This window comes from Populus trichocarpa, chromosome 5, assembly GCF_000002775.5.
Source record: "Populus trichocarpa isolate Nisqually-1 chromosome 5, P.trichocarpa_v4.1, whole genome shotgun sequence".
In the NCBI taxonomy this organism is placed as follows: Eukaryota; Viridiplantae; Streptophyta; class Magnoliopsida; order Malpighiales; family Salicaceae; genus Populus; species Populus trichocarpa.
This window is the reverse complement of record NC_037289.2, coordinates 19,137,121-19,149,203: the sequence shown is the minus strand read 5'-3', so window position 1 is coordinate 19,149,203 and position 12,083 is coordinate 19,137,121. Positions and strand designations below refer to the sequence as shown.

General features: G+C 29.2%; 1 protein-coding gene across 1 annotated transcript; it reads right to left on the bottom strand.

Moving 5' to 3' along the window:
* Window positions 1-8,812: 8,812 nt before the first annotated feature.
* On the bottom strand, window positions 8,813-11,043 carry LOC7469184 (gibberellin 20 oxidase 2). The gene is made up of 3 exons (XM_002306627.3): window positions 10,509-11,043; window positions 10,025-10,346; window positions 8,813-9,285 (listed from the first exon to the last, which is right to left on the bottom strand). Exons 1-3 carry the CDS (start codon window positions 11,006-11,008, stop codon window positions 9,022-9,024), a joined length of 1,086 nt encoding a protein of 361 aa, XP_002306663.3. The 5' UTR covers window positions 11,009-11,043; the 3' UTR covers window positions 8,813-9,021.
* Window positions 11,044-12,083: the final 1,040 nt, after the last annotated feature.

The window sequence follows — 12,083 nt, the reverse complement described above, 5'->3', positions numbered from 1 at the left end:
ATGCTTTGAGCATAACAAGTAGATATCAATCTAATATATGTAAGAGTCACTAAATGATAGTTAAAAACACATTTATATATTTAAGAAAAGCTAAGAATGTCTTTTTGGTCTATGGAGGACATGAACTAGAACTTTTTGGTCTATGGAGGACATGAACTAGAAGCTCATGATTTTTCAAATGCTAGTTTTCAATCATATATTGAAGATATCAAATCTTAGCCAGGATATGTTTTTAATTTAAATGGTGGTGTTGTAAATTAAAAAAGTTCCAAACAAGAGAGCACAATTGATTCTACAATTGAAGTCGAATACATCTCTGCGTTTGAGGAGGCAAAATAGGCAGTTTGGATCAAGAAGTTCATCATTAAACTAGTGTAGTTGCTAGCATTGTTGATTCAGTAACGTTGTACCGGATATTAATGGAGCCATTGCACAAGAAAAGGAACCAAGGTCTTATCAAAGATCCAAACATGTACTTAAACGATTCCATTTGATTAGAGAAATCATAAAGAGAAAAGATATAAAGAGTTAAAGTTTTATTAAGACTGTATATTAATTAGAGTTGTTGAGACTAATACATATTATGTTTCTTCTTTTATGAAAGGAAGTAGAAGCTCTTATAAACTGAGGTATAAAGGATACCTAGAACTAATATGTAGGTGTTTGTCAGATAACATGTGCACAAAACTAATATATAAGAGAATTCCATATGGAGAGATCATTAATGTCCATGGAAAGGCTTACATGATAATTGTTTAGGTGATATTTAAACTTGAGATCACTAAATTATCTTATATAGGGAGTGCTATGCTTTGATTCTGACCATACGATGTCCTAATTAAGGGTAACATATAGACATATATTGTGTATAACATAAACTATATGAAGATTTTTAAGTAATCAAGAGAGGATCCATCACCTTAGGTGAAGTAGAAAAAATATTTCATCTATTCTCAAATAGTATTGATTGTTAAATCCATGACTAATGTTGAATGAGTTTTCAAAAGAGTTTAAAAAATCTTATTCAAATAATCAATGACTTTAATGTTGAGAAATAACATGATTTAACAAAACAAATATATTCCATGATATAATATCTAAATAAAAACATTCTTGATGAAGTGATAATAATTACATTGAGAAACTAGTCACTGAAATGTTAAGTCAAATCACTTATGACTTTTTTAATATTTGAAGGATCATGACAAATTATTAGATATTGTACTTAATCTTCAAATATAAGTTAAACGATTATTGAATTGATAATAAATTAAATCATTTAATTTATTTAATCTTATTTTATTTAGAATTGTAATTTATTTTTGGACCAATTTATTAAGAAACCTAATAAGTCACACACACACACAAGAATCATTGGTCATACATTAAAATGAGATGATTAATCAAGTGTGACTTGATTATAAATAAATTTTAGAATTTGAGGATTAAAATATAATTAATATAGAGTATTACAATTCTAGATTTAGAAACAATCAAGCAAGGACTTGATATAATAAATTTCTAAAATTAGTTTAAAATACATAAATATTTAAAACACAAAAAAAAAGTTATAACTCTAAGATATAACAATTTTCTTCTCTTAAAAGAATTTAAAATATTTTTCACTTATAATTAATATAAATTATCATTAAATATCGAACACTCGTGAATTGCATCAAATTAAGATCCATCTCCTGTGCATAACTCGACGTATGTCAAGACCTCTCATGCACCTATGTTTTAGGCACTGCCCATTGAATGCACCGAAGAGTTCAGCACTAGAGTCATTAAATTAATCCTCTACACATTCCCTGCGGCACTGGAAGTTTATATATGTGTATTGGATGCTAAAAACTATTCAAAACAAACAATATATGGTCAACAACACACACTGACACGGATCACAGCAAGTAACATCCGACCCTACCACTTGGAGAGGGGCGCACAACTCCTCCGTCCAGCTCCTCTTGTCACAGATAAGCCTGCACAAACATAGGATATCCGACATTCTTTCAGCTTCCTGCTATAGTTTAATTCCAAGCCAAATTCTTGATACAATGGGCACCTCTTCCTTTTTGCAAGGGCAGAGAAATTAATGGCTCAACTTGCCCTTTTGCTAGCACAGCTTCGTATCAATGCCCCAGCTGGGAGGAGCAGGAAATTTCCCTTTCCGTCTTTATGCTAGCTGGATGTTGAGAGGCTTGCTCAATTCATTCCAAGACATGGAGTTCTCTGATCACTGGACTTTTGACAGAAAATAATTTGGTATCTTACAGACAATCCATATTTTATATTATTACAACTTACCTTTGTTGGGAAAGCAGTGTACAAAAGTGTCAAGATGCTTCTTTTGGACTCCTTTTGAAATTTTCTTAGTGAACTTTCTTTGATTAGGTGGGCTTAATGTTTGCCTCTTGAGCTATCCGAAAAGAATGAAAAGAGCACTATCCTCTTGATTGAATGATTGAAATTGAAGAATAATTATAACCCTACTTCTGTTTAGGTGGCTCTTTTCAACCGTAGACCCAAGGCAATAACCATTTTCTTATCAACAACACATGCTTCAATATTAGGTTTAATAAGTTGATATATTTTAATCAGAATTTGCTTTCATGTAGTAGTATGATCCCATTCTCACCCCAACTAATGAGTGGTCCCTGATGAATACTAAAATCCCTCAAATTCCTTGCTCATACACTCAGATTCTATTTCCTATTAGACAATGAGAGCAACAACATGAACTGCTTAACAGTTTAGTATTATCAAATTATCCCTTGTCTGCCATTGACGCATCTCTCCTCAAACAATGAAGTTGGCAGTTCCCTTACATTACTCAACTTGTCTGCTGGCACAAACTCTCTAAAGCTGCTACTTTGGAATGTTAAAGGAGAGCTCTCAAGGCATCTCCTGACGGTAGTCTTCAACATGTTAGTTTCTTGGAGGCAAAAGTGCTTACTATTTACTCTTCTTGCTTTCGTTGTTCTCTCATCAGACGCATCAAGATTGCCTAAGGCTTACTGGGAACAAATGTTGCCCAAGAAGCTGCCTGCTCCTTCCTCATCCCCCTCTAAAGGCACCAATTCAGTCTCCAGATCATATTCTACAACGGTAAAATCTGATAACAATCTTTCTTCATCGGATGGAAAGGTCTAGTTGCAGTTTCAAGAACTCTAATCTCCTATTTCTAACAGTAGTACATGCAGTCTTGAAATTTGCACTGATCCCAAAGAAAGCATATGTCGAGTTTTGTAAATTAGTCTACATGATGATGTATGTATATATATACATGCTTTAAAGAGAAGCAAACTCTTGTGGATTTTCTCGACTTGGTCTGCGAAAACACTGTAAAGGTGATTGAGGAGAGATATTGACAATGAATCAGCAGGATGAAATAATCAATACTGAGCTCAAGATGGAAAGATTCTTCCTAGGAGTTTGGATTTCACAACTGAGCTTGGTTTTGTTACCAGAGAAACATTGATCATGTTAATGCAAAGAAATAACTTACTATAGCATTTTTTTGTAGATTTTCTTTCATGTAACTAATCTCTCTTGTAATTTGGATGTTTCCTTCAGCATAATCACAACTCAAAACTTTACGAAGCAAATATATCTTCAAATTCTGTGAGCAGATGCATTATTCTTGAAAATAAAGTTTCTCACGAATTTTATTAACAGGCTGTAGAATTAGTTCTATTTGTTGTTTTTCATTTAATTTTCTTCTCTCAGGCCAGTATAATGTCATTTACATTGGTCCTTTTCTATATTTAGCTTCCTATTTTTTGATGCATATGACTGTGATTAGAGAGGGGATGTCAGCCATAGAGGACACAGAGCTAACTGTAGATAGCTGTTTCTGAAGCCATCGCAATTCCAACTTTTCCAAGCGATGGAACAATCCTGCACTGTGTTTGGCTATTCAAACTCTACAGCCTAAAATGAGTCCAATAAATTATGTTACATAATCGCAAAATTCTCTGGATGCAAAAAACTTGATATAGAACAGGAAGAACAAATTATCAGCAGATTGAAGTGGTAGTCATGTGTTTCCAGATGTTAAAATATCTACGACATCATTCCCTACTTAGAGGCCTCAAACCAACAATAGGCTTGTGTCAATTAATAAGCATGTTCTTGGTAGAAATCTCTTGCAGGGCTGGTTTTTGCTAATCAAGCTATGTGAGCCTTTCAGAGCATTCTGTCATTAGCAATGCTCAACGAATCTAACAGTAGTTGAGGAACAGAGGAGAAAATCAAGGGAGGAAAATCAAAATTCTATAACGTTTTATCACTTCAGCACAAACTATTATAATGTTAAAAATAAACAGTAAAACTGTAATCAAAATCAAATTTGAGCTTAAAAACCCACAAAATAATAAAAATCCTACAAAAATAATAATTAAAATTCAATAATAAAACTATATAAAATCCAATAATTTGGATTTGGATGTGCCCAATCTTCAACCTAAAAAGGATTGGATCCATGCAAATGAATGGACTTTATATAATAAACCCATTTACTATTTATATAAATAATTTAGAAGCACAATTTTATAATGGGAAATGAAGTACAATTAGAGTTGAATCTAATAAACACATCATTGATCTTGCAAAAAAGCAGTTATGATAGAATGATCCAGGTTTTCTGAATGATATTTATTTTAATTATAACTTTCAGGAAAGTTAGTTCTAATTAGCTTTCTATTTATTTTCAAAAATAAATTTTCCTGAGTTAAATACATGTAGAATGAGATATATTATGTAGTTCATTGATGACTGATAGTAAGGCTGACAATCTATTTAACTATTTACTCCAATATTTGTGATCACCATCTCATGCACAACTCCATTATTTTTTTCTTTCTTGGTCCCACAAAGTTTAGATCTTTATCAGTTTAGTTCTCTAACTTTACTTTCATTAAATTTGGTCCTCAAAAGTTCTGTTTTTATTACATTAGAGCTTTTTGTTCCCTTCATATTGCTTGTTATCACGTGCCCATGAATTAAGTATCATTTGAGGATTAAATGACAAGTGAATTTTACATTAAATGAGATAAAAAAATACTTACTTATTTATGTTATACAAAATTTTAAAATATAAAAATAAAACTAAAATACGCGGGCCTAGGTTGTGAGGCCTAAGCACGCCAGGGTTTTTATTTGGGCCACAATCATATACTCATTCTTCAAGCATATTGTGTGCCTAGCTTTTATTTTTTTTTATCTCATTATTTTTTATTTTCGCATTTTATAATTACATTATTTTTAAATAAATTTATTTAGATGATGATATCATTATTTTCAAAACATCTTAGCGTATTGACATTAGCTTTCTGAATAATTATATATAAACATGGTATACATCATTTCTAAAAGTAGATGAAATATCATTTTTTATTATATTTTTTCTTAATTTTATTATTATTATATTTTAATGCATTCATGTCAAATTATCAATTAATTATGTTTTTTTTATATTTAAAGTTAGATTATGAAAGTTTTTGTTTAAAAAACAATATTTTTGATAAAACAAAATAGGCCAATAAAAAATGAAAGAGAGATGTTCTGATTAAAGAAATATTTTTTATACTAATTTCAAAATGTTAAAATTTTGCTTATAGTTCCTATGCAATAAAAAAAATAGCTAAAGAAGGGTATATTGGTTTTTGTTAAAAAAAATACATTAATAATAAAAAGAGAATTTATTAAAAAGAATGACATTTTTGTACATAATTCAAATTATTATTTTTCTTACGAAATATTTTTTTTATTAAACATTAACAACTTTTTTAATGGCTCGTATAATTAAATAGAAAAACCAAATAGCATCATGTGTCATGAAATCAAATATATTCATAAGAAAATACATTAATAATAAAAAGATAATTTATTTAAAAAAATTACATTTTTTACATAATTCAAATCATTATTTTTCTTATGAAAATATATATTTTTATTAAACGTTAAAAACGTTTTTATTGATTCATATAATTAAATATAAAAACCAAATAACATCATGTGTTGCGAGATTAATATCTTTAAACTTCCCACTCTAATCTTTAGTTAGCGTTAACAACTCTTATTATGATTTATTTATTCATGAAATTTTAGTTTATTTTATTAAAGCATGCATCAACTTTTCAATTTCTAATTAAATTTCCATGCTGTCAAAAAATGTTTTCACAACATCTTAATATATATATTTTTTTTTGCATTAAAAATTAACTTAAAATCTTAACTATAGCATAACAGGATACTTGGCTAGTAAAGAAAATAAATTAAAATATTTTTTATTGTTTACCTAGAAGTAGTTGCACTGAAACAAGTAAATTATGATCTGCTGCAGTGCAACAACGTTTTCCCTTTTGAAAAATTATACAGTTAATGTCACTGAACTTTTTTTTTTTAAATTTCATCTTTTCACATTTTTATATTTTGTTTCAATTATACAGAAACTAATTTAAAATGCTATTTGACTCTTTTTTTTTTATTGTTCACCTAGAAATAAATATACTGTGATTGTGAATTGTTATAGTGCAATTGCTTATGTTCATTTTTTTATCCTTGAAAAAATTATATAGTTATGGTTATATAATTTTTTTTCTTTTTAATTTCATTATTTTATATTATGTTGACATGGTTTAAAGTTTTATATTTTGTTTTAATTATAAAAAAACAAAATTAAAATGTTCTTTTTCTGTACGTCCACCTAGAAACAATTGCATCGTGCACTAGTATAGTGCAACTGCTTTTGTCTCTCATTTTTTTCCTACAGAAATTATATATGTATGATCATTGAACTTCTTTTCTTTTTAAATTTATCCTCACACATTACATTGACATGGTTTAAATTTTTTATATGTTTTTCAATTTGCGTGTTTTGAGATATTCACAATGGAGAGAAATTTGTGTGTTTCACAATTAGATTCAAATATTAAAGTTTACTTATTTTATCTAAAATTCATTACAAACCTAAAAGAGCAAAATACATCTAGTCTATAAGAACACAAGTAGATAAAACAATCTACTTTGGTCGGGAAAATGAAGGCCCTAGAAGAAAAACATAACAACAATATATATAAAACTATTTATAATTTAATATACTTTCTCACATTCAAATTTATTATATTCCACTGATACACAACTATAATTTCTATGTTTCAACATATTTCCCACATCATCGTCTTATTATTACTTTTTCTATTTTTTTTTTTTGGTTTCTTGAAAGCTATTTCATTGTAGTCTTTTATCTCTCATAAGGATTTTATAATCAATACTATTTGAGAACATGTGGAATATTTTTTTTTTAATTCACCTATGATAGTTTCCTTTTCAATATATAGTGGTTTCCATGAAAAGTAAATTATTAGAAAGTAAATTATTTTCTAATATTTGGTAGTGTCATAAAAAAATAAGTTGTAAAATATTTTTCAGTGTTTGGTTATGTCACGGAAAATGAGTTGGAAAATAACTTATTAATATTTTAATTTTTTAAATTTTATTAAAAGAATGGGGACCAAATCTGATAGAAAAAAAAAGATAAAGGAGGATGAAATTGAAAAAAAAATAAAATTTATAAATTATATCAAATAAAATAAATAGCAATAGAAAAAAATAGAGACCAAATCTGACATTAAAAATTTGAAATATGATGAAATTAAAAAAAAAACTCAATTTCATAAATTATTTTAAATAAAATTAATAGTAATGAAAAGAATAGAAACCAAATCTAATAGATAAAAAAAATTCAATTAATAAAATGATAAGAGAAAAATAAATAGCAATAAAAAATGAGGACCAAAATTGATATGAAAATCAAATTTTAAGAGATGAGATTGAAAAAAATATATATGAAAAAAATTCAAAACAAAATATATAACAATTAAAGGATCGAGGATCAAATTTGATATAACCAACAAATAATAAGATATTTTTGAATTTTTTACAACTTCTGGTAAGTATTTTCAACTCAAAATAAAAGAAAAAACACTTTCCTAAAAACTAAGCCAAAATTTTCTTTTACTAAAAAATATTTTTCATTTACCAACTTTTATAATGGTAAATAAATACGAGCAAGTTTGGAAAGTAATTTTCAGGAAATTATTTTCCGTGAAACATACGGGGCCTTAATCACTCAAATACCTTCATATATGTTTATGTTATACTTAATGTCTACCCGCCCATTACCTTGATTAGGACTATGTATAGTTAGGATCAAAGAATAACATGAACTATATAAGATAACTTAGTAATATCAAATCAAATAACCACTTCTACAACTGTTACGTTAACCTTTCTATAGACATTTGTGATCTCTTTATATGTAATCTTCATGCGAGTCAGTTCATTGTACATATCATTTGACAATCACCTATATAGATTTCTCTTAGTCCTCATTTTATGAGAATAATTGCTTCATTTTATAAATAAAATAAAATAATATGTATCAGTTTCAATGACTCCAATTAATATTGAATCTTAATAGAGTATCGACTACGAATATTTAAGAGCAATGTTTTGATGCAATATAATCTTATAATTATAATAATTTTATAATTTTCTTTATAAAATATTTTTATCCTAATAACTTTATCTTTACTCTTATAAATGAATATTAAAAATAAAAAAAATATCTTTATTAATAATATATTTTATTTGAACAAAGTCAGTGATATATATAATCAAACCAATTGGTTAGAGGGTATAACTCTATAGTATATAAATAAATAGTAGATTTTTCAATCTTTTAGTTTATTTGTTAATGTTATTAATTTTAATTTTATATTGGAGGATGTGTCTACGAAAATAAACAGGATCAAAGAAGGTACTTAGGAAATAGCAATCATGAGAAAAACTAATACAGAATGCCAAAGCATGCTTATGATCTTTGACCATATTGGTCAGGATATGTAGAAACTAGAATAACCTAATCAGAAAAATAAAACCCGACTTTGAACTTATTAGGCATACGATACGGAGGAGAAAAGAGTCCCTGACAACATGAAGGAGCTAGCAAGACCACTAGAGATTTACTGATTGGGACCAGTTGGTGAAGTTTTGAAGTGTGCTATCATCAGCTCTATAGTGATTTTGTACGAATCGAGACAAATTCAACCATGTGAAGTCTGGATACATCCTTTTCCCTTCACTGCACACAAGCTCTTGTGGTGGTCTCACCACCTTGTCTTCTCTTGGACTGAGAAAGAATGCCAAAGATTTCCTCTGCTCATGCTTGTTAACCATCGCCCGATGCAAGCAACTCTTGTATTTCCCATTGGATAATGCCTACACAGCCAGCAAAATCGAGAGGAAAAAAAAAAGGATGAGAAGGGATCAATGGGAACCCACTCGCACGAAGCTCACCGTTGCCGGAAATGGAACGCTTCCAAGTTTAACAGTAAACCGGAAAGTATGAGCCCATTACAAACTCGAAGCTCCCTATAAATCTAGGCCTTTTCAAATTATTCAAAGGCAAATCTCCTTAGAGCCCAGCCCAAAAGATACGGAGTTCAAGTCACATGAAAAGAGATCATAATTAATGTAGATAGATTTATTAATCATGAAAAATACTGATAAAAGAATCGCTGTTTATTGATTTAACTATACATTTATGCTTCTGAAGCATGCGGCTAGGCCTCAAACATTTATTATACAAATTTACAAAATTTTAAACACTGGAATTCTAATTTCTAGCATACAAATTTATAACATTTATGAGGCGTCATCTATACTAAATACCCTTGTTATTTGATAGAGGTCAATTTCTGTTTTCAGTTTTTTTATACCAAATTAATTTTGTAACCTAATTTGTTTTACACCTACTACTGATGAAAAAAAGAAGAGAAAAGAGGGTGAATCATAATGTATGTAAATAGGGCTACAAAGTAGTTGCACCCTGTGCGTAATTTTACTCGTATTTTTGTTTTCAGTCTTCCTCCATTTCTTTTCTATATTAAAAGAGAAAGAAAAAGAAAAAAGACAACACATAGAAACAAAATTATAATATATATTGCCGGCGGCCTACCGTGAAGGTATCACCAATATTGATGATGAGTGCACCTTGAAGGGGTGGAATTGTCTGCCATACGTTGTTTGTGAAAATTTCTAAGCCTCCAACCTGATCTTGGTGAAGTATGGTTATTGAATTTGAATCGCAATGGGGTCCCGTGCCAAGAGTATTTCCAGGCTCTTGACAAGGAGGGTAGAAGTTACATCTCAATATCGAGAAACCATCTTCAAAGAATTTTCTGTAAAGTTTTCGATCAACTCCCAGGCTGATTGCCAGTAGTTCCAATATGGCGAAGGATAAATCCATCATAGCTTCACAATATTTTTGATATACCATTCTGCAAGAAGAGCAAAGTGAGTTCGAATGTAATATTTCTAACAAAAATGGACAAGCAAGAACTTACAAGGGGATTTTTTTCTTTTTTTGGAGCTGGGAATAATATCCATAAATGCTCCCTATGTTTAAGAAAAAAAAAAGAGAGAGAAAAAAATCAACATACCCTGTTTGCTCAAAATCATTCCCAAGAGCAGATTTGAAGAAATCTAGCACAACGAGATCCGAAGAATTTTCATGGTAACGAAAAGAGAGTGTCTCTTTCCATGGAAGTTTTGATGCATACCGATCAGCATGAGCACCAGAATAACCACACAAGCTGCCTGGCATCCTCCGAGCCTTAAGTTTCTCGGAAACTGGAAGCCTGAAGAAATGGTCCATGTAATCCTCTGCGTCTCTAATAACATTGGGATCTACTCCATGATTGATCACTTGAAAGAAACCATGCCTCGAGCATGCATCCTTGATTATATTAGCAGCCTGTTTTGTTGCCTCCTCATCCCCTTTGAAGAACCCCTCCAGGTCCACCAGTGGCTCCGAGAGCTCTTGTTGAGCCCTAACCAAGTCTGGCCAAAGAAATTCTTTGGGAAAACCAGCTTGTTTGTGCAACACTGAGTCAAATAAAAAACCCTTGCTTTGCTCTTGTAATTTTAGGGGAGAATCCATTGAGAAAGACAAACAAAGGTGAATATTGGGTGGCGCCGAGACATGATATTTATAGATGTCAATGCCCATAAGAGATGCAGATTAATTATAAAAACAACGGGATTTTTACGAATTTGGTCATCGACGACAATCAATAATATTTTAATTTTCATTACTTTTAAAACCATTAAGAAATAGAAAACGAACTAATTAAATTTTTTTTTTATTAATTATGTAAGTGCATGTGTTTACATGATTCCTTTATTTTCTTAATTAGTTTTTGTTAACCACTCTATAACGTAAGAACTCATTTATACCAATTTTTACTATTTTGGATATTGATAAAGAATTTTAGATGACATACTTATGAATATTCCGTTAATTTCAAACATGTGATGAATGGTTTTTTTATTTTTTTTGTTTTTGAGAAAACGAATATTTATCCTATGTTTTTATTTTTTATAGTTTAATTTTCCTAGATTTTGTATTCTTATTTTTTTTTATTTTGTATTAATATGATTTCCTAGTTTTTTCTATGTGTATATAACATTTTAATAAGTAATATATGAATGAATAAAATTAAGTATTTTAAAAATCTTTTTATGGTTACAGTGTTCTTAGTCTTTGAATGTTTTGATTTGTAACAAACCTTTTTATTCTTCACTCTCAATTACGTTAATTAGTAATAATTTCTCATGATTAGCTGTTATGTGTCATTATTTAAAATCTTTATGGTTGGATCCACAATGAAGCAGCTCATAAACAAAAGGACCATTGAGTTTCAAATTTATATGGTTCTTTTCAAAAAGTTTTATGTTGGACACTTTTATAGTATATGGTGTTTTTTGACTGAAAATGTTTTGTTCCATAAATAATTTAAACTCGATGATGAGTTCCTTCCAAGTTCTAACCTAGAGAAACCGATGAAGTAGCCTATTTTTATTTCTTGTTTTTTTAGTTTAGGAATTTTTCTTTCTACTCAACATTATTAGGTTTTTTCAATTTTAGAATAAGTTTTTATTTTTCTATTTATATTTAGTATTAATGATGTTTTCTATTTTTTTCTATATAAAAGATTAGAACAATTTTTTGACAA

What these genes read in the sequence shown, in the direction of transcription:
- LOC7469184 (XM_002306627.3), bottom strand. Translation starts at nt 11,008, where the DNA reads ATGGATTCTCCCCTAAAATTACAAGAGCAAAGCAAGGGTTTTTTATTT. An exon ending in AATGATTTTGAGCAAACAGG is followed by an intron (nt 10,347 to 10,508) that starts GTATGTTGATTT and finishes CTCTTCTTGCAG; the next exon opens with AATGGTATATCAAAAATATT. An exon ending in ATATTGGTGATACCTTCACG is followed by an intron (nt 9,286 to 10,024) that starts GTAGGCCGCCGG and finishes CTGGCTGTGTAG; the next exon opens with GCATTATCCAATGGGAAATA.